At 39.6% G+C, this 27,031-nt stretch overlaps 2 protein-coding genes across 2 annotated transcripts in view; one reads left to right on the forward strand and one right to left on the reverse strand.

Moving 5' to 3' along the window:
• The window catches only part of OTC (ornithine transcarbamylase), a 31,299-nt gene extending 30,426 nt beyond the window's left edge, over positions 1–873 (reverse strand). Inside the window, exon 1 of the mRNA XM_056329980.1 lies at positions 164–873. Coding sequence (XP_056185955.1) covers positions 164–241 — 78 coding nt within the window. The 5' untranslated portion in view covers positions 242–873. The remainder of the gene's footprint in view (positions 1–163) is intronic.
• A 3,028-nt stretch (positions 874–3,901) lies between these two features.
• RPGR (retinitis pigmentosa GTPase regulator) overlaps positions 3,902–27,031 on the forward strand; it is a 62,421-nt gene continuing 39,291 nt past the window's right edge. The window contains exons 1-6 of the mRNA XM_056328202.1: positions 3,902–4,086; positions 6,202–6,327; positions 12,894–12,986; positions 16,617–16,679; positions 18,244–18,402; positions 19,820–19,969. Of these exons, the coding sequence (XP_056184177.1) occupies positions 4,011–4,086; positions 6,202–6,327; positions 12,894–12,986; positions 16,617–16,679; positions 18,244–18,402; positions 19,820–19,969 (667 nt within the window). The 5' untranslated portion in view covers positions 3,902–4,010. The remainder of the gene's footprint in view (positions 4,087–6,201; positions 6,328–12,893; positions 12,987–16,616; positions 16,680–18,243; positions 18,403–19,819; positions 19,970–27,031) is intronic.

Below are 27,031 nucleotides of genomic sequence, written 5' to 3' on the forward strand. Positions count from 1 at the left end.
GAGATGCAGAGCTTGCTGCCTTGGGAGGCAAAAGAACACTAAAAATGTGGAAAAAAAAAGCACCTTTCTCTGAAACGCTAATTTGACAGGATTCAGCTGCTTTTGCCTCCAGCTTTCTGACTAAATGTCACTGAACACCAGACAAAACTAAAGCATAAACTTACCAAAACTGTCGCACCAACCACTTGCTGGTCCCTGTTAGCTTTGCAATACTGAAGAAGTTCCTCGTGCTAAACAGCATCTTCTGTTCGTGTTAGACTTCTCTTAGTCCCACAAATAAAGAGAAAAAAAGGTGTATGAAGCAGAGAGCAAGCTGTGCTGCTGTACAAACATGCGAAAACCAAGAACCAAAGTCTTCGCTCTGGCTGTCACAGCGAGGGCTGGGCCTGGCGGGGACTGACACTGAAGCCTGGCCTTGGTCAGACTCTACAGGTTTCTCGCAGGGCCCATTGCACCACTCGCAGTTTGTGCTCCTCTCTGTGGGCCCATCATATCCTACCTGTGTCAATACCGTTTTGTAGCAATTTCGTGTTTGTTAAATATTTGTACAGGAGCATGTGCTAGTACACAAGTGGGGCTGTGGGGACAGGACTGTGACAGTGGGGGGTCCCTGGGCCGAGCACAGTCTGGGCAAGGACTGATGGCCCCGTGCACAGCCAAAATGAAGGTCCTGGGCCCACAGGCGTGGGGCTGGGCAGGGCCATTAAGGCTTGGTCATGCCCTCAAGGCCCTGACAAGAATGGAAAAGGACTACATTAAAATATATATATTTTCCGGGGGGGGAGTGTGTGTGACTAAGTTTTCAGTGGTGCTATGGTAGTGTTCAACAGCCCAAAGTGAGGCCCAGAAACTTAAATATTGTGGCCTGCATACTTCCTTGCATTAAATTGCTTGCTGTATAATCTGATATTGGTCAATTGCTAAATACTAAAGTGATTTCATTTTAATTTCTACCTTCAAATATAATTGTCAGGTTAGATTTTATGCCACCTGCACTGTAGGTGGTTTTGAAATATGACCGTTACTTTCCCATTTCCTCCTCTGTGTAAAGAGAAATGTACTCGCATAAATCGAGGTGATGGCATATCTGTCAGACGGTGATGTGTTGAAATTGTAATGTGAGGATCATACAATTAAAACACAAAGAAGAAAAGTTTGACTTTCCCAGAAAGAGACTGCTGTCATGCAGGGTGATAGTTCTTGGAGCAATTTGTTCAGGACCCCTCACATCAAACCAACCCCGAGATGCTCAAGAAAACACAGTAGCTGCCAGGGGAAATGTCAGGCAGAAGCAAAACCCAACAGAAATGAATGGAAGGGAATGAAAGACCCAGAAGAGCTGCACGTAGAAAAAGCCAGGCCATGGTTTCTCTTGGTTACCTTTCTCTGGTGAATTACTGCCATGGCCTTCAAGCCAGCCCCTGGGGACTAAGCGTGTGTGCCCAGGAGAAAAGACAGAAGGGAAAGTTGGTCGAGGTGCCAAGGTCCCCAGTCTCATCCTGCAGCCCCCCAGGGAGGGGACAGCACCAGTGCAGGTCGACCCTGTACAGGGACTGCCTGACCACAGTTCCCGTGTGGATCGGTTCCCTTGTAAGCTCCTGTGAGTGAGCAGTAATGACAAGTGCGGGAGGAGAGTCAGACTGGTGTCAACATTGCTGTTGGTGCATTGCACTTCTCTTACATGTGGGATGACAGCAGCATCTCTCAACATGAGCCCCTGGAGCCACCCCCTGTTCCTGCTAGCTGCCACCAGAGCCAGGTCTCAATGTGCTACCATGTGAAAAACTGACTTCGTCTCAACACCATAAAATGCTTCAATGTTGAAAACAGGATTTAATTGGTTTGGCGTATTCCAGGGCTTGATATTGAAAATGAAATAATGGTAGTACATGGGTTGAGACATTCTGGTGAAGAAAGAATAATGTAGTGCAAGAGAAAAGTAGACTAGGATAAAGGAATGATATTGATATAGTAATCTAATATGAACATAAGGCCTCTTACCCCTCTGAGCTGGCAGGAAACTGACCCTTGATACCTCCTTTCTTGAAGGGAAGCAGGAGTCAGAGTAGGGAAAGGCAAGAAAAGCATTTATAGAGCAGTGGCTGTGGGGTGGTACACCAAGAGTGCCTATGCTGCTTCCTTTCAACCTGAAAGAAACACCTTGCGAGGTGAATGTACTTTTACAGCTCATTTGCTCCCTGGCCTCCTGCACTGAAAAAGGGTTCCTTTCTTTTGTAGAGTGGGGCTTCAGAAGCTGGGGTACCTCTGAGGAGGAGCAGCTTCCAACCTGCTGCACCCTGCCATGCCTACAGCTCTATCTTCCAGTGATACACCTGCTTGGACACCTGGGACAACGTGGCATAATAGGATACCTGCCAGCATGACTTCTGCTTCACCTGCATGCAGTGGTCAACCAAAACCAGAATGAAATGCTCACTCTATAAACAGCCTTTCCCATCCATCCTGTACTCAGTGGTGGCCAATGAAGACTTCACAGAGTTCAGTGTCCAGCCACTCGTAGCCACTGCTGGTAACTGTCCTTTCCATGTCATTAAGGAATGATATTCAAAGACCTCCTTACCAGGTCAGCCATCCTACCAGCAGAGATACATTTGTCCCACTTTGAGAGGTGGCTAGCATCTCCTCCAACCGCATGTTGATCCTCAAACTGAATCCCACAGCCATAGAAACCAAAACCCTGCTGCAGACACCTTCTTCCCATGAATCTTCCTAACCATTTTGTAACCCATTTGTATTCTTGGCAACCACAGTATCTGGCAACTACAATTTCAGGCATCACTTCATGGAACAATGTTTGTTCAGTTTTATTTTGAACAGCTTTTGCTGGATATCCCCTTGCTCCAGGCTTATGAGAAGCAGTTAGGGCAGAAAGCATCAGAGGGATCTTTGGGTTCAAAGAGATTAAATCCCTGTCTAATGTGGGGTCAAAAATCACAAACACTTTCTGTTCCTTTTTGAAAACATGGCCAGTCTTCTTTGTGTGTACTTACATGGATACCTCATCTTATGCACCGACAACTGTATTGATTAAATTCTGCATAAAACAAGGCTTAAATAGGTTCTCCAGGCTGCCAGTTGCAGCCTCTATTGCAGTACATCATCCTGAAAGCAAGACCTTTTTTCTTTTGGCAAAGGGTGACCTGGCATACCTGAAACACACAGGAACAGCAAGAAAAATGAAATCCATAAATGACCATAGATTTTTGGCAGGGGGGAAACGCTCCACTGGGAGTTTGGGACTGCACATTGCATATGGTTAAAAAGCTACAAGCCCCTGGGCATATTCCACTGGGGTCTGCACAGTCAACATCACCTAAATGTCCCCGGCTGCGTGGATGTCTTCTCGTGCATCGGATCAGAAGACTTTACACGGACATCCTGGTGAAACCGAGACCATCAGAGGACACTGGTCTTTCAGGATAGCAAAATCCCCGTGGTGACAAAATAGAAGTTCCCGAGTTACGTTCTGTTTTACCCGGCTGAGGCAGGGCAGCCCCTCCAATCCCTCGGCAAACCGAGCAGAGGTACCGGAGCCCGGCTGGGCGAAGCGGGGAGCTGAGGGCAGAGCCCCCGTGCGAGATGGCTGCTTCGGGGGCCGGAGGCAGGGCCAGCCTGCAGAGGAGGGAGCCAGAAACGATGCCCACGGCAGGGACGGTGCCAGGAAAGCAAAGCCCTGCTGGAGACGAGACTCACAAAGGGCCATCAAGGGAGGGGATTCTTCCCTCCTTTCAGCACCGTGAGCCCCCACCTGGAGCGCTGCAGCCGGTTTGCGCTCCCCGCGCCCGAGGAGGCACAACGGATGCCGCGCCAGCTCGGGGGAACTTTAAGATGGCGGTGCCCGCCCCGCCGCCAGGGGGCGCTCCCCCGGCCCCGCCAGCCCCCAGGCCGGGCCTGCTCCCGGCGCCCGGCCCCAGCCGCTGCGCCGCTCTCTATGGCCGTTGCCCGTGGCACGGCCTCTGTTTACTTCCGGCAGCCCGGCGCCGCTGTGCATGGGGCGCGGGGGCGGCTGCCCGCCGCCAGCTGCCATGGTCGAGCCCGCCGAGGAGGACGAGCTGCCGGTGCCCGGTGAGTGATGCCGGCCCCTCACAAGGGACGGAGCTGCGAGCCAGGTGGGGGCGGCCCTTGTCCGCCCGTGGGCGTCCCTGCCCGCTTTCCCCACCGCGGCGGCGCTGAGCGCCATCACCGCCGGCCGCCTCCCTGCCCCGGCGCGGCCGCGGCCGCCTCCCGCTGCGCTTGGCGGCCGCCCCCGGCTGCCCCCGGCCCGCCAGTGCGGCGCGGCCCCGGGCTGCGCCCCCCCGCCGGTGCCTTCCGGTGCCGGGGAGAGTGACGTCCGCTGACGTCAGAGATTAGACGGGGGCAGCCTTGCTGCCGTCACCGGCATGGCGTCGCGGAGCCGTGTTAGGCAGGCAGGGTTTTTTCAGTGCACAAACGAGTTTCGGTCCGTGGTTTCACCTACGGCAATGTTTAAAGGTTTTCTCAGGGCCGAGACAGCAAAACCTCCTGTACATTCGGTGGGATTTAATTTTCTGGGTTGGTAGGGTTTAATTTACAAATTTTAAGTTTTGAGGGTTTAGGTTTTAGTTGTGAAATGGCTGAGGTGGGAAGGACGTGTGTGAATTAAATTGTCTGCTTTTCGTACACATTGAATTAGGAATCCTTTTCATGGTGATGCTTCTGAAAGAAAAAGAGAAGAACCCGTGTGCTCTGTGTGGGCGCGAGTGCAGAGGGCACCGCAGCCCTGTTCAAATGGGCAGCGTGGCTGGCCGGCTGGAGAAAAAATAAAGCGTTTTCAGATGCCTTTTAGCGTGGCTGTGGATGTAGATGTGTCTACATGAAATGAGGAAAAATCACCTTTTCTTTAAAAGGCTTGAATTGGTCTGCAAAAGGGTTGTTTTTAATAAAATACTGAAAGTGACACACGTCTGGGGGGGTAGTAAATACAATTTTACACGTGTCTGCTGAACCTGATGCATAAAGTGACTTCATTTGCAAATATGAGAAACTTTTGCATTAAAGAACCATTTCAAAATGAATAGCAAATTTACAGTCTGAGAGAGCTTTGAGTTTTGGAGCTGAGATGCAAATTACTGATTGTTTTCGTTGAAAGTAAATCCACAAAGATGTTTCAATGCTACTGTCATATGTAAGTTTATAGAAGCAGTCTAGTGTTACTGTGCGTGTTTGTGTTACCATAGTTTACATGTTACAAAAAGTCTGCAGGGAAGAGGCAAGGGTTTTTTCCCTTTGTTTTCCAAAAAATAGTTCTATGCTTAAAGCACAGGCTTTAACATTTTAAAATAGAAAGTCTAAGTGTGCTTTGTCACATTGTCTGCGTGGCTTTTGGCAAATTATTTAACTTGTAAGTTCATTTATTTTCCTGTAGAATTAATGTTTTCTGTGTCAAGCCACATGCTTACCCCAAAGTGGAATGAATAGTTAGCATTCTGCGTTGTTTTAAAACAACCCTGCTGACTTTCGAAAGTGGGAAGAATGGAGAAAAGTAGACAGATTGGAAGTGCAGAATAAATGTCTTGACTTTATTTTGGCGTGTTTTCATTTGGGTTTTTTAGATCGTGTCATATGATCAAAGATAGTTTTGAAGGCTCAGAGTTTTGATTTTAGGTGGCCATTTTTAGAGCACATATCTTCTCAGATGGCTGAGGAAGAGTGGTCAGTTTGGAGCCTGTCATCTCTTTACAGTGTGTTGTCTGTCTCTAATCCAATTTGGAAAACCTGTTTGAATTCAAGTGCAAACATAAGTGAGAACTCTGTCTCAACCTGTTTTCAGGATGAGCTTCTCGTTTTACTTTCTGGGGGCAGTTATTCAGAGTTCTTTATTCTTTCTTTTACACACCTAGTCATTCATGTTCGAGGATAGTGATAAAGGACATTAATGTACTTTAAAATAAATTATTGTATCCTCAGAACACAGTACGTCAGCAACAATACCTATTCTATTAGGACATTCGTGGAGGCTAAGAAGAATCAGGAGGACTAAAATGGGAGCCTGAAAATGACATAGTCTTGGTGAAACAGAATGGAAGAAAATGCTTCAGCCATTTTTAAAAAAAAGAGAAAGGAAACTAAAATGTGCACTGAATTAATAGGAAAGGACTATTTCAAAATATATGAGGCAAAATTTGTTTTTACTAAAATTGACGTTATCTTTTTGTGTTTTAGAATCAGGTGCTGTTTTCACATTTGGAAAAAGCAAATTTGCAGAAGATGTTCCCAGCAAGTTCTGGTTCAAAAATGACAAGCCTGTGCTTATATCATGTGGAGATGAACATACTGCTATTGTTACAGGTCAGTATTGGAAATAGACTTAAAATTGGAAATAGAGATAAAAGGTTATATTTTTGAACAGCTTGGAAAATTGTGATTCTTACGTGAATCTTACTGAGCTAATATATCAGATGAGGACTGTTCTGTGGGAACTGTTAGATGCCTTTGAAGTTAGTGTGAGGTCAATTAAAGTTTTCACAAGAACCGTTTTTAATGAATTTGTAACAACTGAATGTATCTCACAGGACTTAAATGACTTTGTTCAGTCTGAATGTTTCTTGTGTGAATCTGACAGTGTTTAGTAAGCAATCTTAAATATAGAGGTTTGTATTGTGGAAGTAAACAGTACCTGTTGAACACAGTCAACAAGTTCACTAGGAATCTGCCTGAAACAATAGATAACACTGTATCTCTGAAATGAAGATTTGTATTACTGTTAACTGCCAATTGAAAATAAGCCTTGAAAAAGCAACTCAAAAAACTTAAGAAAATCTTACTTAAATCGGAAATAAACTGCAGAAGCGTTCAAAGAAGCTCAGATGCAATACAGTGAGCAGTATTAATGTTTATTTTCATTTCTTGGAAATGATGGAAACAATACTCATTGAAGAGTTTGTTCTATTTATTTTACATGGAAGGGACTACTGTTTTGTTGATAAGCATGTGTTGACAAACAACTGCTGATGGATAACAAGACTTTGGTATGACATTTATATGTATATTTTCAGGAAAATATTATTATTTTTTAATATATTAATTTCTCATGAATTCCCGACTGGTCATTACTCATTAAGTAATGTCTTGAGGGTTTCTTACTATGTCCGCAGGCAAAGTTTGAGATGCTGGATTTTTAGAACAAACTATTCCAGGCATGATAAAAAAAAAAAAGTATAGATTTCATGGGCTGTGGAACATCTTGAGGGAAATTATACAATTAATTTTTCAAGCCTAACTTCACAGAAGATGAATTATCCATGAATAGTTTATTTTGAACAAAACTTGACACTTTTTCTTGGATTGAACCAGTTCTATTAAATTGCCTGTTGCATAAAATTAATCAGAATGTAACCTGGGGCACTGTGAAATTTCCCTTTTGAAATTTTCTTGGTATATCCTTTCACATGCCCACACCCAGTTCAGAATAACGGTGGTATCGTTCTCAGTTTAGACAAGTCAATTTCAATTGCCTCCTTGAGATCCCCCAGCATGTGCCTGTGCCAGCACTGTTTTCCCATGTCACTGCAACAGTGGCCATGTAGATAAAGCTTTTGAAGAAACTGACTTGCGTAGGTTTGCATGCAGCATCATTTCTATAGCATCTCCCCTTCTCTATGTTACTTTAATATGTGTAGCACGTTTCAAAAATGTCTTTGTAGTTGGCCTTTGTGTTGTAGTGTGCAGATAGGATACCAGGGAAACTTCTAGATAATCAGATCTTTATTTTCTCAAAGCTTTTGAGGAGAAGGAACTGTAGAAGCATGACTACAAAATTTCTTTGGTACCAAAAGGTTTTTTGAGACGTGGTAAAGTAGTGGCAAAAGCAAGGGTACAGTACTGATCAACAACAAGCAAATGTAGAGAAACTGCAAGAGTCATACAAAAAAGTGAAGAAGGGAAACAGAAAACCTTTGTGCCTCATTTGTGCTTCACACCTGTGCATGCCCGTGTGCACCTCACATTTCTGCTGTTAGATGGAGTTGGATGATACACTGGAATTACAGCCCTTGGTGAATGGCATTGAACTGCAGTAACACCTTGGATAAACACTGCAGAAGTGCGTGCCGATAATGAGTTTACTGAGAAGGGTACAGACCTTGTGGGAAACCAGGAGCTTCTTGAAATCCACATGAACCTGACCTGGAAGATATAAAAGACAAACATCACTGAGGAATGAAATGGATCTCAAGCAGGTGTGTGTTAATGCATGCTTCATTTTATTTTCAGTCTTTATTTACAGGTTACAAAATTCCTCCCTCCCTTTTTTTTCCACCCCCTGGAAGAGATAGTTGGACCTATGTATGTAGGGGACAGTGGGAATATGAGGTAAATTCAAATCTAATAGAAATGTATCAGTTTCACACTGACATGTCTCAACAATCATAAGTAAAACAGTCACCCAAACTGATACAAAACATGCCTTAAAGCTGGTTTTGGGCAGGAGACAGCTACATCTAGCACTGCATCTTGACTGAATGCAAATGAAGATGATGTACAGAAACTAATACTAAGCATTCAAACAAAATATTCAGGAATTTTCAGATATTTCATCTTAACAGCATCAATATTCCCATATGACTTCTAGGAAGAAAAGTGTAAAGTAAATACAAAACACTGTTCTTTGGCTTTCTAGGTCAGGAATTGGAGTCCAAAGCCTTATTTACATACTGTGTCTGTATGTTGGAATAGAGAGGACCAGTGATAGTTACTTGCTGGCTTTGGGTTGGTTTTGCTGAACTAATTGGAGAAGCATTTTCCTTCTCCAGTTTTGGAGTTTGGGAATTAAAATTGTGTTTCTTTATTCATTTACTCTGTACTATTAGCACGATCTCTATTAAAATGTTCAAGTAGATTGGTTTTTTTAAGCAGTTGTCTTCTTTAGTTCTTTAATGTGGTCATGAGCAGTATCTCTTCCAGCATCACTTGTAATATGTTTAATAATGCTTCTTGCCCCGTTTCTGTGGGTTTTTTTTGTTTGTTTTGTTTTTTCCCAAGAATGTTGAAAGTCCACTCCATGTATCTGATATAACTGCAGGCTTTGGAAAGCAATTTATTCATCCTGTTGGGAGCTGGTGTGAAGTGATGTTGCGCGTGTTTTTAAGAGTCCCCTCCCAATACATTTCTATTAATTTTCTTTTCTACAAACCTCTTGAAGTTAACAGTTGTCTTATTGTTTATTTGCCTTGACTAGAGTATCTTAGGCAGCTTGCCCATATTTGATCAAAGAGACTGATCCTGTTCACAAGGAGGGGAAATGGTGATGATGAAAAGACATTTCCTGAACTTGGAGCTCTGGAGAGAATTGAAGCCCCCAGTGCAAAAGGGTAGAAGGAAAGAAAGAAATATCAAATGTAAAAGTAGGAGTGAAAAGAGGTGCATATGGAACCACAAGATTAGTATGCTCATAATTTCAGGTTTTGTAAGGCATAAGCATTCAACAATGTGTACCAAAGAGACCCTGGAATCTCTCCAGGTCTTTGGACACCAGATTCCTTCTACTCTTTCTGCTTACCAGCAGGCCATCAGAACATGGCAAAGTATCTTTTCCATCAACTGAAAGAGGAAAATGAGGAAAATTTGTACGTGTTTATGTTGATCTTTTGTTCTGTAGGAGTAAGCAACATACTGCGCTGTTCTTGTTTTTGTGATGCTAAATGTCCTAAGCGTGACTGTTCTTACTGCTCAATAAAGCTTTTGAGAATATCGTGACTTGCCTAACAAAACTGATGTCATTCCCATTTATGAGAAATGCATTTTAATTGTATATGAATTTTAAATGAACTGTTGACATAGTTTATTCACAAAATAGCACAAATTAAAACAAAACAAAACATGGTGCCGGGTGTATGATACTCTGTCCAAAATACTACCTTTTACATTTTCTTCAGATATAGCTTCTCAATAGAATATTGTAATAAATACTCAAAGTCTTTACATTGTCTCCCCATTTTATTTTCCTCCCACACTAATATCATTTAGAAAGCAAGGTGTGTGTGGGTGTGTGTGGGGGTGGGTGTGTGTGTAAAACATACCTTTAAACATAGGTGATAGGAATACTTGGCTTCCTGCTATTATCATGAAGCATGTTGAGGATTTCAAATCTTACTTCCCAGCTGCTGAATGAATGCCTTTAATAGTGCTTTATGAGTCAGGGGAGCATGTGAGAGATGGGGTTCCCAGGAATTACAGTTGTGATGGCAGCTGCTCATATAAGAAATGTCCTAGTTAGGAGACACTCTTCCTGAAGTCTCTCAAAACCTGTTGCTAAAGAGGTAAGCATCTTGTGACTTCCCTAATAGCCCCAAACTGATGTCGGTGAAATATTTGGTGCTAAGCCAACACCTGCATACTTTGGAGAAATGTTCCAGTCTTGCATCAGGATGAAGGTGGAGACAGGTGTTGAAAGTATGTTCTCATCACCAAAACAGTCCAAGTAGTCCCTTTCTTTATATCCTGTTGCTTCTCTTCTGCTGCCCAGAGTCATAATCTTTCTCTTATGGATCTATTTTCTGCCATTCCATTCCATTCCATTCCATTCCATATAGCAGATGGCCACAATCTCTGTAAGCACCAAAGTAGAAGCAAAAAAACCCCAGCAATTTGTGCTTGCAAAGTTTTCAAATACAATCCTTGCCTATTTGTGTGCTGTTGAATTAGTTCTCACTTCAATGCATCTGTGGTGATGACTGGAGGTATCTCGGTATACAATTATAAAAAAAGGGCATGCAAAATTCTGTTGTGTTTCCTGGCCAGTTAGATTGCATCATGTCTGTCCCAAAACCTGATTTCCTGTACAGACCCAGAAATATTGCTTCATTACAGGCATTTATTTAGGTTCCTCTGTAGTGCCTGTTAGTTTTCATTCACTGTCTGAATTTCCTGGTTCCCAGTTTTCTTACATTCTGTTACACTGCTAAGTGTTGGAAGCCTGAAATTATAAAAGGCTGTCACTCAGTTGTAAAAGAATGTAAAAGAAGTTCCTCTTGTCTGTTAGGGTCGTTGACTTACAAAGCAATGCCTGAGGATTTAAAGACTGGTATAAGAAACAGCAGATTATAGGATGAAAAGCATGACCTGTTGGGGTTTTGAATGGATAAAAGAGAATGTGCTTAAGTGGAATTATGGCAGTTTGGCATCATGTTGCCACAGGAGTACTACTGTCTTACAAAGGCAGTTAAAAAGTATAAACCAAGGATATAAGGAAGCATATACCAATCTAGGATGCCATTTGCTAATAAAAATTATTTCTGTTAAGGTGTGTGTTGCTCTCAGTGACAGACAGCTCTGCGTGTGTTTTGACATGATTGCATTAGCAAAATTGGGATGGTGACATAAATGCTATTAGTAAAACACCACGAGAGTAGACTTGACCTCAGACTTTCTTCCCTTCTAACTTTCTTGGAAAGACATAATATTGATGCATAGGCTTGTGCAAAAAATTGTCAAATCTAACAATTAGATTGGGACTTTAGAACCAGTTATTGCTAGATGTTGATGGTTTGCTGGGTTTTTTTAAAACAAAAAAAATATTGCAGTCATGAGGTCATTATATTTAAGAAAATCAACGGATTTTTTAACAGAGTATTTTTGTTATATTTTAAACATTTCAATGTCATGTTTTGTATTCTTTGTAAATCACATTCAGAACCTTCACTGGGAACTTATGCTACTGAAGTGCAAACAGCCGTAATATTTTGGCATTATTATGTGGAATTGCTGTTATGTGTTGGGATCATGTGATAATTGTTGATGGCTAGGGTGACAGAGTTTATTACATAACAGCCCTGTGGTGGACTTTGATTCACAAAGCGCTGCAGGCCTTCTTCTAAAGTAAACAAACTCCTTTTTAACAGTTGTAAAAGGTTTGGTTTTTCTAAAAAATCAGTTTCTGTTGTTTCACAAAGATTTCTGTTGGAACAAGGATTTTATCTTTGGTTATGAACTTCACAGCTTTGCAAAAGGTAATAGTTTAAAAAGTGAAATTAAATTAATTCATCTTAAGGTATTGTCAGTAGTCAGTGTGGCCATCTAATTTGCATGCCTGATAACAAAAGTTTTCATCTGTTCATACACCATCCTCTTAAAAGAACACTGGTTATTTGGAATTACAATTCATTGTTTGTATTGGTCAAACCTGCAAGTTCGATGACACGTCATACCAGTTTCTGAAATACGGTTCTAGCATTGCTCTTGTTGACTATTTGTAATCTGATGTTTGCATTTAGGTTTGTAAAACTCCCTGGCTGCATGTTGGTTTTATGCATTCCTCCTTTATATGCAGAGTAACACATTAATACAGTTTGAGAACACATTTGAAAATTTATCAGTAACTGTGTTCTGTAGAAGTGCAGATTTGTAAATCATTTTAAGACATTTAGCAGTAAAAGAAATAGCCCCCCCCCCCCAACAGTAAAATAAACTGAATATGACAAATTTGTGTTTGTATTCATAATACAGCTGCATTATTCATTCCTGGTTTTGGGGTAAAAGATGTGGGTGCTCAGTTAAATGTGCTATTGTTTTATAAGTGGGCCTATAGATACTGTGGTTTCTGAACTGCAGGGTCTGTCCAAGAGTACAGCATTTTATTTTCTGAAGAGCATTTTATCTGTGCTGTAATTAAAGGAGGGGATGTTCTGCTTTTTGTCCCTTCTTCTGGCTAGGGATTTCTTACTTAATGCAGTTACGACTTTTGTACTGAAAAATCACAAGGACATTCATTATTGTTTACACTTAAGTATTGAATTGCCTAATCTTAAACCTTATGTTAAAAGGAAGTAATATGTAGCACAGTGTATGAACGACCATCTTGCCTTGAATGAGATATTCAAACACTTGTATGGATACTGACTGTGCATTTTTTTTTTCAGGGAATGGTAAACTGTACATGTTTGGCAGTAACAACTGGGGCCAGTTAGGATTAGGATCAAAGAACACTGTCAACAAACCAACATGTGTTAAAGGTTTGTTTAATTTTTCTTTTCTTTTTTTTGTCTTTCTGAAAGGCAACCCTTATGAAAAGGTATTTTATAGGATGCAGTTCCAAAATAACTGATTCAGCCTTGTATACTCATCATGTGCAGCATATTACTGCATAAGCTCATAGAAGCGGCTTAAAAGGATCCCTGACTTGATTTTCCATCAGCTCCAGATTCTGGGTCCTTTTTGCGTCTGAATACATAGAGTCCTCTCTTTTTTTGAGGGCTCTCATTCTATGTAATATTTGCCTTTTCTGACAAACCACATCTTCATTGTGACTGCAAAGACGTTAATCAGATTCTTCGTCTCTGCAGTGTTGTCTGTGTGTTCCAACAGCATTGTGTAACCTTTTTATCACGTTTGTCTTAGCACCTTTATAAATGAAAAAATCTATCAGGAGCTTTCTGCAAGTACTACTAAATTTTTAGAAACTTAAAGAAGTGCCCGAGGGGCATAAATGTTAATATATTTGTATGAAGCAGTAAAGTAAATGCCCATATTCTTTCCTGTGTTGTAAAATGTGTTTTCATTGCACATCTTGATCTTTCCTAGCCAGTTGTATCTTGTCAAGCAAAACTAGAGTGATACATTTTCCCTGTCTCCTTCCTTATGTCCAGTCAGAGCTATCCAAATAACACATTTCTTTTCACCATTGAATGTTTATCCTCATGCTTTCTGCCAGCAGATTGATTTGTTAGCTTATTGTTAAAAACAAATTATCCTGCTTGTTCAAACTTTTTTCTTCCTGATTTAGCTTATTCTACTGTCCTTTATCTGTTCCTCTCTATTTCACTTCAGAGGGAGAATGCAGCTACTCTCAGGTTCACAGCTTCTGTCAGCCATGTAGGAGATTGATTCTTACTTTGGCTTAAATGGGCTGGGTGTCAAGTTTTGTTTTTACTGTCAATTTGCAATGGAGAATAAAAGATGTAGAGAAGATGACAGCAATTGCAACTAGACCTGGCATCCATTGACAAAAGTCACAAGAGGGTTATCTTTCTTCCCTTGGAAGCAGGCAGCAGGAGAAAATCCTGGAGCTTTTCTCACTAGTTTTCTGTCATCACTTGGCTTTGGGAATGGGGTTGCAAGGACAGATTTCAGTTTCTGCTTGGGGCCAAACAGTTGTGGCTCCATATTTTCTGAGAAAATATCTTTGGGAACTAAACTAATTTCATTAGTCTTTAGTCATGAAAAATTGCCAGCAACGTTGTAAGTATAGCATGGCTCATCAAATACAATTGATTAGCCTAAGTGGGAGGAAGGTGATGGAGCACAGGCTTCTGAAGAGCTGGTTAAGATCATCACTGAAGCTAGGAGGCAGAGTTTTGGGATATAAAGCAGCAAATTAAAGTTGTAGGAAGAAGGCAACATTGGGAGTGTTCCAGCCTGGTGGTAGTGGTAGGTGTTGAATAGGATAGGCAGGAACCTGAGTCTGCACAATTGATGATTGTATCTGTGTGACAGACCAGAGACGTTCATGCTTAAGTAAGCAGATTTATGCGGTGACTTGGAAGATCAGAGAAGGGACTTTAATCTGAATGTTATGGAGCTGATAGAAGTTGATTTGGAAGGACTGAAAAGGGTTTGTGAGAGAGATGATAGTTGTTGGCTTTGTCATGGACTAGTGCAGTAGAAAAGCAATTAAAGATATGTAAAAATAGTGTTGTTTTAGGAGGATTGCATAGGGCACATGGACATGGCTGAGGGAAGATAAATTGTTGGCAACAGTCATAGAATCATAGAACTGGTTAGGTTGGAAAAGAACTTTAAGATCATTGAGTCTAACCGTTAACCCAGAACTGCCAAGTCCACCACTAAACCATGTCCCTCAGCACCACATATACACGTCTTTTAAATACCTCCAGGGGTGGTGGCTCCACCACTTCCTTGGGCAGCCTGTTCTAATGCTTGACAAGACTTCCAGTGAAAAAATTTTTCCTAATATCCAATCTAAATCTCTCCTGGTACAACTTGAGGTATTTTCTTCAAGTCCTGTTCCTTACTACTGGGTAGAAGAGACCAACCCCCACATCACTACAACCTCTTTTCAGGTATGTGTAGAGAGTAATAAGGTTCTCCCTGAGCCTCGTTTTCTCCAGGCTAAGCAATCCCAGTTCCCTCAGCTGCTTCTCATAAGACTTGTGCTCCAGACCCTTCACCATCTTCACTGCCCTTCTCTGGGCACACTAAAGCACCTCAATGTCATTTTTTTGTAGTGAGGGGCCCAAAACTCAGTCACTGGGGAGAGGATGGAAAAGTTGATCCTTTGTTTCTGAAATGTAGTGTACCTGCCATGGGAGAAAGGCACCTCTGTATTCCCTTTCCCACCAAAATAACTCTTATTACGCTTGCCTGCATTCCCAGTTGTCATGGTTTAACCCCAGCTGGCGACTAAGCACCACACAGTCACTTTTCCACTCCCCCCTCACCCACAGAGATGGGGAGGAGAATCAGATAGGAATGTAAAACTCAAGGGTTGAGATAAGAACAATTTAATAATTGAAAAAATAAACCAAACCCAATAATAACAATAGCAGTTGTAATGAAAAGGAGGGAGAAGGGGAGAGGAATGAAATCCAAAGGGAAGGGAGGAAAGAAAACAAGTGATGCACAATACAGTTGCTCACCACCCACTGACTGATGCCCAGACAGTCCCCGAGAAGCAGTTGGCAGGCCCTGGCCAACCCCCCAGTTTATATACCGAGCATGATGTCCCATGGTGTGCAATACCTCTTTGGCTAGTTCAGGCCAGCTGCCCTGGCTGTGTCTCCTCCCAGTTGCTTGTGCCTTGCTGGCAAGGCCTGAGAAACTAAAAAGTCCTTGACTTAGTATAAACTTTACCTAGCAACAACTAACAACATCCGTGTCCTATCTGCATTGTTCTTACACCAAAGCCAAAACAGCACTGCACCAGCTACTAACAAGAAAATTAACTGCCCCAGCAGAAACCAGGACACCAGCCTTTCACAGTGGCCAGACTGCAGAGAAATAGGTGCAGTGGGTGGGTGGTAATTGAGCTGGAATTGAGACAGGATGGTATATGCAAAAATTTTAGGCACTAGTCCAGATAGGATTGTTCTTAGCAATTGAATTTAGTGATCAATAAGAGGGCAGTGCAGAGCAAAAGTCTAGCAAAAAAGGTAGCTGTGCTTAATGAAGGAATGTAGGGATGATCAGACAAAAGAACAGTAAGACTGGAAGATTTGAGGTAGTGAGGAAACACATAAAAGGGAGATAAGAATAATGCTGTTAATGAAAACTGAAGACAGCTTTAAGCATGCATTTTGTCTTGCAATGCAACATACTCTTTGAGGCATGTCCCATAAGTGGTAAATTTTGGGGAATGTGGCACTGGGATGAAGTGGCTATCATCAAGTTAACCTGAGTGTCAGCTGTAAGTTTTTAAGGTCTCTATCTGTTTTCTTGTCTTGGGGGAATCCTGATTTATGAAGTCACGTGCTGGGTTCAAATGGGCAGCAAATCTTGTAGTCATTCTGTTGGTAAAAATATGAAAAAAAAATCAGAGCTCCCTCTAGAGCATAGAATATTTTGTTGTTGAACCAGCTATCAGCTTGTGTATAACTTCTCCCTCCCCCTTTGGCTTTAATTCATAGCTTTAAAACCAGAAAAAACAAAACTTGCTGTTTGTGGAAGAAACCACACTTTAGTTTACACAGGTATGTAACACATATTATATACATATTAAATAAAGACGGATTTCTTCCTTTGCTTTCATGCAAAATTACATTAGGAACCCCAGGAGGAAAGAAGGAAAAATAAACAAAAATGGTACTGCTAAAACTTGGGGGTTTGATATCCAGTTCTTTGAATGCTTGATTTATTCTGAGCCAATACATTTATAGAATAATGTTATATAAGTGTTTGCTAGCAACAGACAGATGAAAAAATTTCTTGCTGGCATTTGAGGTGTGGTTAACAATTAAAGCCCTGTAAAGGTATATTAGTATTTTTTACATATCTGTACTTGAATTTAACTGTGACAAGTAATTTATCTTTAGTAGTATAAAGTTATATATTTGAGTAAATATAGTAGAACTGAGTATTTTCAGGACTTCAAATTTTGTTGCATTTTGGTTAGCCAAGATAGTCTGCTATTTCAATGACAAGTTGCTTTATTAAGCTATAAATAAATAAACTATAAATTTAAACAAATAATTATTTTTTTAGAGAGACAGTATTCAGAGAATTGATGCAAATTCTTGTCATACTTCTAAAATTTATGTAATGGAATAGCCATCTTTGTGGTTGCAATCCGTTAGCTTGCAGCAATGTTATAAAGAGAATTGTTTGATTATTAGGAGGTTTATACATGTGGAGACCCTGAACACTGTAAATAAGATTATCAGAATAAAGCAGAACATTTTAATAACAATTGAGTATGCAAGACTGCACAGGGTAAATATTAGTCACTTCCAGCGTACACGCTGACTAGATAATTTGTGGCCATTTATATGGGAAGGACCATTTATAGAGTGTATGTCAGTTGCTTATCACATTTGTGTCTGGATTTGTGTTATTAATGGGCCTTATCTTTCTCATCATAGATGAGCACTTTAGATGTGAAACATACTAAAATTAAAAATATAAATCTTAAAGTTCTCTTAAGTCAGATATCAATCAACAGCTTTAACTTCAATTTTAAGATTCTAAAACAAAATAAAGACCTAGTTAATTAAATCAAAAGTAATTTAAATATTAAAATGAATAAACTATTTCTAATAAAAACCTAAGCAAAAATATATTTCATTCACAGTATCAAAACTATCAAGTTATGTATCTCTCTAATTTATGGACTAATAGGACTCCAGTTTTCTTATCTGTGACAGCATGCACCATTTTCCTTCTGCTTTATCTTAAAATTATACATTATTTGCGGAAGAAGCTGCTTCCAGCTGCCAGGGCTACTAGTAGTCATTTTCTCGGAACTCTTGCAGAACTTAAAATTGTATTTACTTTTTGGATCAGTCTCCAGAATGGTGGGAGACACAAACAGCCTAGGTTACATAGAAGGCCTTTAGAAAGTTCTGATCAAGCCTCCGTGCAAGCTACAACAGAAACTGCTAATGTCAGCTTGAGGATATTTCAGGGCAGTAGACCCCAGCTTTTCTGTAATATTTTTTGTGTTGAAAATTAAATGACTTGCTTTAGTTTCTCTGGTTTTTTTTTACCACGATGATAATGTCTTCATTCTGTGTATTACATGTGCTTTTCTGTATGCAGAAAAAGGAAATGTGTACGCTGCTGGAGGTAACAGTGAAGGTCAGTTGGGATTGGGTGACACAGAGGAAAGGACCACATTTCACTTAATTAGTTTTTTTACCAACCAGCACAAGATCAAACAGCTAGCAGCTGGATCATACACCTCAGCAGCTGTAACTGGTAAGAGCAACCACTAATATAAGCTATTTATGTGTGTCCAGCCTGGTGTTCCAGGGAAACATGTATTCCAGCATTCTGTCTGCTTATGTTGGTGCGTTTTCTGTGCCTCCCTGTCGTCCTTCCCTAGTAACCATAGACATTTGCCTATATCAACACAATCTGGTAAAGGGTGGCAGTCTCATTGATTTCTGACAAATTTTGTGGAAGTAAACCTTTTACGTGAGCAATGGCCTGCAATGGGAGCTCAACCTGTTTTAGGGTTAGCAGGAATCCTTACGAAGGAGAGACAGTGTGAGTGCCCTCAAAATGGGAAGAATCTTCAGTTCATTTCCAAGAGAAGCCAACTACAAAACATGAATCTTATGAAAACTGACTTCCCTAATTCCACTTCTTACTGCAGCTGTTCTGGTCTACTGGTATAGGCTACACAGCTGTGTCATCAGTAATTCTGGGATGGACCTAACCTATGACCTATCTTTCTGGTGGCAGAATTACACAATTGCAACATGTTGAAGTCAGTTATAATACTTTGAGCCATTGAATGAGTGGTCCTTTATTACCCTATAATGTAATTTCTCTAGTTTTGCTATAAAGCAGCTGTTTCTGTACATGTTTAGGATAAGTTACTGAGGCTGTCATTTCAGAATGTGACAGAACACATAAGAGTGTATGAGAGATGCTAGCCTGCTCATTTGGTTTGTATTTTTTTGTGACAATTACTAACATTCTCCTGAGATTTATTTAGTTTCCAGAAGCATCTCAGTAGCACTATAGATGGTACATTTTTTTATTCACAACTTATTTCCCACCATTAAGAAATATGCAGGGAAAAGACTTCATCTCTTTCGGAAAAACAGATTTTTCATGTTGTTTGTTACTGCTGCAATTGGTCTTTGTGTCAACAGAGGCTGGTCTTAATAAACCTGGAGCAGCTATTGTGATAGTTTAAGGAAAACAAAATGAAGCTGGGCAATATAATTACCTGTGAAGAGGACTGAAAGATAAGACTGGATGAAGCAGGATGTGTACCGAAGTCAGAACAGAGAATAAGTTTGGAAGAATGAGAAAGTGGTGCCTTCCTACTAGAAATAAGATGTCTTAAATTCACGATGGTATTTGCATGCTGACCTTCGGCAGCTGAATTGTCGTATACGCTTGATCTTCCTCTTTCTGAAAGATTTTTTTTACATAGTACATAGTACTTTTCCCCTAGCTATTCATGGTCTAACACCAGTTGATGACTGTGTGCTCTGTGTCACTTTTGAAAAGCTTAAGCAATACCCTCTTACTTCAGACCTGAGATCATGACATTTAGTAGTGTCATACACAAGAGTTTATGAAATGGTCTTAAATGGGTACTATAACTGGTTATTAGTTTTGGTTTTAAATCTGTTAACTGTCTGTGTCTTCATTTTAGAGGATGGGCAGCTTTTTGTGTGGGGTGACAATTCGGAAGGTCAGATTGGCTTGGCTGATGAAGCCTGTGTCAGTGTCCCTTGTCAAGTGGATGTTGGAAAACCTGTTTCCTCTATATCCTGTGGGTATTATCACTCTGCCTTGATAACAGGTAAGAAAATGGGGATAGTGGTTAGTGGATACAAGTCAGTGGTTCTCAGATTGTTGCCTTTGTAAAGGTAGTTAATGAGGCATTCATTACTTTTGAAACTAGATATGCCATAGCTGTTAAAAGCTGCCATGTGGCAGAATGTCACCTGTGTAGTTTTGTATTACATTGGGAGATTTTACCAGAGACAGGGTCTCTAAAACGTGTTCCTAATTGATTTATTTGGGAAACTTGTATGTAATCTTGTATTATGTAAAATGTATTATGTAAAAATGTATTATTGTTTATTATTGATGAGCTGACAGTACTGTGAGAAAAAACTGCAGTTAATTTTTGGCATTTGCACATTGTTGTGCATATTAGAAAGAATGACTGTCTTATCACACTTATGTTTATGGAGGTTGTGACAGATTTGGATTAATACTGTGGTTTCAATAATCCAACTTTTCTTTCATTTTTTTGTGATGTTCAAATAATCATCTTCATCTCTTCTAGAAATATAAATATTGAAGAGACTTACTGTGTTTTGTGGAAAAACTGATTTCATTTGTTAGTGGTGTGAGATTGTTGTCAAAGTTTGATGTTCTGTCTTAAATTTTAAGTTTTAAAGTCAAATAAATGGGCAGTATACAATATAAGGAGAAGCATATGCTAAAGTGAGCTGGTCTCTGATCTCCAAACCAACCCACCTCCGTGTTGCTTTCCACCTCTCTCTTCCCAGCTATCTATTGGTTTCCAAAGTGGTGATGCCACTCATTTATTATTAATGCCTGTATGGGTGAATTTATCAGTCAATATTGATGGTATTACACATGGACAGCCATGAATTCCTCTCAGCCATATAGATTTACATTATTAAGCTTTACAGTTTAGTCCCCTCAGAGTAATTACAGATTTCAAAGAATCAGTAGTTTTGACTGTAAAGCCTTTAATGGGTACCCAGGAACTATTCCATCAGATACTTTTCTCAGGTTACTTGATAAATGTTACTTTTCCACATATGATATCTATATAGCTCTCTGAGAACATGCTGTTAACAGAATGAGAGCTTCCTGTGGTGGAAATTATTTATGTGTTATGCTGGTAGTGTGCAACTCTTATTACAGATGCTTTATTACAGTAAATGAATGAAGTGCCTCTGACTGATCAGGAGCTCAGTGCTTGTTAGGAAATCTACAGCTTCCTGAACTTGAAATAAAAAAAATAATAATTAAGTCTTACTTCAAGGATATAGTAAGAAGATGTGTATTTCTGCCTTAGAGCCAAGAGCTAAACCTCTGACAAGACTGCAGTGAGGTGTGACAAAACCTTTGTTAGAAGAAGGGTTGAGGACAAGCATCTAAGAGCAAGGAGAAAACAGTGTGTACCAAGTGCCCTAAGGAAGTGCAAACTTTTAGTGGAGGGGGATGAGAAAAAGGATTAGGGTAGCAGCTGGGTAAGAAGAATGGAGTCTAAAATATTAATAGGAAGATGAACTGGTTATCACCTGTGACAATGAGGAGTTGTCGAACCTGTTACTGTTTAAAGAGGCCTGGTTGTGAGTGGAAAATCTTGGTTTTCAGCCTTAGTATGTGCAAATCCTGCACAAACCGGGCTTCAGTCTCACTGGAACTGCTGACATGCAGATGGCCACTTCTGTGGTGAAAGGTTGTGGGTTTTTTAAAATTATTTTCTTTTGGGCCCTTGCTGACAGTTTTATTTGACTGATATTTTAACTACCATAGACATTTAGTGTTGGATATCCAGTTACTTTTACTGAATTCATTTTCTGTTGCGCTAGTGCCAGTGTATATCCAGACAGTGTTTAAAAACAAAGCTTACTCATTTAATATAAGTGTACCATAGTCATACATAATTTTAGCCATGAAATTAGCTCTTAAATTACAATGTGGAAATTCTGCAGACTGAGTCTGTTTAAGTACAAATGTAGTTACCTTATTTTTCTTACAGCATAGTTAGGAAGGAAGTCAAGTCACTATGCTGTTGCTTAAAACTTTTTTTTCTTTTGAATTTTTGCTTTTTTTTCTTTAAAAAAGGTGATTATTTCAGTAGTATTAGGATTCTTTTTTCACTTATGGAAAACGCTTGTAGGACTTGCTAGAGTGACTTAGAACAGTGGTTGACATCGTCAGTATTCTGCCTCTGAGGGGTGGCAGAATATAGCAAACTGGATAATTATGATGTATTTGGAATATTCATATTAAAAGGGTTGGGTTTAATTTCCCCTGAATTGCCAGTTAGTCACTGAGTTGTGCCTTGAAGTATGTTTAAAAGTTGCCTAGCATGGGGAGTTTTCCATGTATTTTTATTGTATGGTTTTATCTTGTATACTAGAATTTGGAGTGATTAGTGTTATTTTTAATATATACTTTTGGAAGTAATATCTGGAAAAGAAGGTGGTTCTGTATTTCCACAAATGAATTCTGAACTGTTCAGGTGAGTGTGTAACCTGTAGTAATTCCCTCAACATCTATGAAGTATACCAGAGGAACTTTCTTAGTTTGTGGATGCTGTTATTATGGAAGAAACACTGTTAATACGAAGCTTTCAACACCTGTAACTTCTCAGTTATTAGAATACTACAGAATTGCTACATTTTGACTTTTTAAACATCAAGTAATACCCTGTCTTTAAAAATAAAATGTAGTTGCAGGATGTAGGACTTGATACATGTTGTTGGGCTGAACTCATAAGCATGGCACTAAATGTTTCCCTTTCTTATTATATTTATGTTTCACACAAGCTGTATACTGGCTAAGCAAATTGTTAGGATCACAGGCATACTGGGTTAAAACTAGGAGGTGGTTAATGGACACTGGAATACATAGTGTGGTCACAGAGTGCCCTCTCCAGGGCAGGATGTTCATTAATAAGAGACTATTGAGAAAAAAAGTGGTGAAGTATGTATTCCAGCTCTTTTTTTAAAAAAAAAACACCTAAAGTTGTTATTTCTTTGAAACAGCTGGTTTTAAAAAGATTTTTTAGTAGGCATTTGTCTTTCAGGTGTTTAACGACTGTAAAGCCAAGTGCAGTGTCAATAAGAAGTAGAGTGGAATCCTGATGTAAACCTTTAGTAGATAAAAGCATGTTTTATGGAAATTGTACGTTATTCAATCCTGCATTTGTACTTCAGTCCTACAACCCTACCCACACCCCCGACGGTTCTCTTACCTAGTAGCTCCAAAAAGGTGATTTATCATCTTTCTTACTTTTCCTTTTTAGAATGCCTTCCTTGCAGATGGTAATTTAACTGCTAAATGTGTCAGTCACCTGTATTCTACGGTGTACATGTGGCTGCACTGACACCAAAAGTAGTTGTAGAATAGAAGATCAGAATATAACCTGAATTATTTTTCACAAAAAACACTTCTGAAATTTAGACTAGGCATAAACACAGGCAGTGGCTAGCTCATTTCCGTATGCAAATTAGGAAGCTGGTCTGGTTACTCACGTACTGTTTAAATGAAGGTTTACTCCTTTTTCCTCTCACTTTGGATTCTTCCAAGAGTTCCACTGAAAATAAGTTTTTAATTTATAGTTTCCAGCCCTCTTTAGGACTTTTTTACAGTATCTGTTTCCTTTCCTTTCTTTGTTCAGGCTTGGGACATTAGGTCTTCATGGTAGAGGTATGTCTCAAATAAAGCACAGAAGAAGAAAGAGCTGAAAGAGTGTAAAGCCCAATTTTGAGTCCATACACAGACCTTTACTTGACTAGTCTTTGACCATGCTCACTCAAGTTTTTCAGAAAGCCTTAAGCTTGGCAAGTGTACATGGTTCATTTGTCCACTGGAGCAGATGGAGACCAGGAAAAGCAAATGTATCTAACCACTCTGGTATCTCCAGCAGAATTAGGTTCGTGGAGCCAGAAAGGAGTCGAATATATTGGACCTCTTCTGCTGTTTCCCCTGCTTGAACTGCTACTGTAAGCAATGTCAAGATAGAGTCCTGCTACAAAGATACCTTTTCATAGAGAGCTTTGCAGGTTCTTTGAATTCCTTTTTTAAATTTACTTTGTAATTGTTTTTAAGGACCATTCCACAAACACTTACTTCCTTGCTCAGAATTTCAGCATTTGAGGTGGTTTCAATCACTTTGGTCTTGAATAAATACTTCTTCCTTTTTTTAATTTATTTTTTATTTATTTTTAATTTATTTTATTTTTTATTTTATTTTTTTATTATTTTCTTATTTTATTCAAGGATTCATAGAGGGATCCAATTCTACTGCCCTCATTTGCCATCAGACAGGTCTTATACCTTCTCTCATCTGCAGTTCACATATTTACCTTTGAGGGGCCAAGAATAGTTTTCCATTTGCTTTCCCATTTTCTTGACATGCTCCTGTGACCTAAGGTTTAGTGATACAGAAAATGTGCCACACTAGGGAAAGTTCAACATGTGAGAATGTGACTCATATGAGAGGAGAAAATTAAATAACCAGATTCCGTTGTGAACAGAATGTCCCTAAAATGCAGTTGTATTGCACACGTACTGTACTCAAAATTTATCTGGGTTTAGCTGGATTCCCTTTATGTTTGATAGCTATTCTTCATAGTTTTTAGACTCCTATTTGCCTTAAAGGGATGTGTAATGTATTCAAAAATTGCTTTAATAAATGGGTTTATCTTTGTTAGCTGGATTATTAAGTTGAAAAAAATGTAATAAACTTGATTAGTTTGGGAAGTCAAAGGAAGCTTGGCCATTTGAATCTCTAATCCTATTAATTAGATTGTGATTGGATTAATATTTGTGGTGCAGTACTGTTTGAAAAGAAGTGCTGGTCTCTTCAAAGAGAACTGCCTAATTAGTTAACTCTCAAGTGCTTTTGAGGGTTTATCGGCTTGTTTCTAGAAGTATATGGCAAATCCAAGTGTATAAAAACAGCGCTTACCTTCCAAAAAATGCAAGGTTCTTTCTGTTGTTGGGTTTTTTCCTTTCTCTTCACTTAGAATCCCTAATAAAATCTCTCTGTCGATGGAATGTTTTGGTTACAGACAACCTCACATTGCAGTTGATTTTTTTGTTGTTAATTGGGCTACTGTTTTAGAATAGAAAATTGATGCTGCCGCAAATAACTGCAAAGTACCAGCCTGTTCAGAGTGTTTCTTTATGTAGGTATAAGAATAAAGATCAGAATCAAACCAGAATATAAAACTAACAGAGAAGCCTAAACACAGTCCTTAGTTTAGAAATGAAATGAAATATATTTTTCTGCAGCTGAGATCATGTGCTCTTTCTTAAAAAACACAGATTGAAATGATTGCAGAATGCCTCTTAGAAAAGAAGTATAGAAGAATGCAGAAAAGATTATCTGTGCACAGATACCTGCAGGTAAATTAAGTGGTATAATATTATTAGGGTAGTTTGTGTGTGCAGGAAAGAAAGTGTCAGAATAATAGAAAATCTAAGGAGAGATGGCAGGATGGGATTACACCTCTGATGATGATAGTTGGGCAATACAGCTATCCTGTTTCATCATCTTGCTGAAGAGGGTGTCGCTCTTGTGAATAGATTGTGAGTGGCTACTCTTAATGGCCTGAGCCCTGTGAAACCTTTCTGGCAGCTTGATATAGAGTAAGATTGTATTATTGTCATTCCCTGATTGCCCCTCTGTGCGGTTAGAGCATTATGTAAAGATGGTAAGTCCAGTTGCTAGCCTTAGTGGCCCAGGAGCATGGCACTTGAAGAATCTGCCATTGTGAGAGGCAGAAGTGATCTTGGAAAATAGAGAAACAATATAAAATAGTCTGGGGTTTCTTTGACTAAGGCAGAGGCTAAATTTCTTAGGTTTTGTAAGTGTTACAAATAAATATTTTGTCATCAAAGTTAGGATCTAAGTCTTTGATGGGAGTGCTGGGCTGCAACTTTATGTTGAGGCTTAGGACCCATTTTCCATTTAAAACAGGACTTTGGTTTTTATGAAAAGTTTTTTTTTTCCTTTACAGTTTTTGCTCTTTGAGTATGTCACATGTTTTTTTTCCCCAGAATTTTCAAGTAAATTGATAAATTTATGCATTTAAATTAAGTGGAAGCTGAGGTATCTTCGAAGTTGCATAACCTCTTTATTTTTTGTCCTGAATGGACTTTACCGTAAAATGAGAGACATGCTTCAGATTCTCCCTATAGTTATAATTAATTGAAAACCTATCCTTGGGCTTTCTCTGAAGAGAACAGTTCATCATTTAGACCATTTTTGTTTGCTTATTGAGGACTGTCAATACCAAAGGTAACATACATCACAGAGCAGCATGACTAGTCAAGAATTACTTCCTCTGATAAGATGGGAGGAGAAGCACTGCTTTATTAAAAGACATAGTAGTTTAAGGGTTTTCAGAATGAATCAAAGCCCTTCTGCTGGAGGGTCCTGGCAAAAGCAGGCTGTGCTGCTCTGTTCTATGCACCCACTGCTGTAGTTACTCTTTAGCACAAAGTAATTGAGAGCCAAGTGCCACAAATTAAAAAAACAATAATATATATATATATTGCTGGCAGAAGAGTTTTCCAGGAAAACCATTTTGAATCAAGGTTATCTATTGGATTTACCAGATGACTTAAATGCAAACTAGTTGTCCCATAATTACACAAAATGAAGATGCGGTTTTGCAACCTGAAGTTCTTGCTCAGTTCTTATTCACACAAAAGGCAATTTTAAATGAGTGTACTGCTAGAGCAAAGCTCTGGAAGATTCAGTAAAAATGACACATTTCTTACTGACACCAGTTTTGACTTTCTCATCATCAGAATTAAAAATTCAAAGCAGTAAAATTCTTTTCCTCTCTTTGCTTGGTATGCCCAAGTTTTAATAAACTTCAGTTCATTTTGAATCATATCCTTCAATTTTTATTAACTTGGTTTTTACAATTTCACTAATGGCATTTGCTTTTTAGAATGCATACGTAGCTTCATTTTTTGTACTTTACATTTTTATTTACAGCTTTACTTCTAGCTCTTCCTTATTTCCTATTTCTCTGTAGCCTTGGTTTTTTGGTCATTTCCATTGTCCTTAAATTCCCAAATTTTAAGTTGTGGCTAAAAAAGTGCAAGGAAAAAGCAACAAACGTAACAG

The sequence above is a fragment of the Falco biarmicus genome, chromosome 2, assembly GCF_023638135.1.
Source record: "Falco biarmicus isolate bFalBia1 chromosome 2, bFalBia1.pri, whole genome shotgun sequence".
NCBI classification, from domain to species: Eukaryota; Metazoa; Chordata; class Aves; order Falconiformes; family Falconidae; genus Falco; species Falco biarmicus.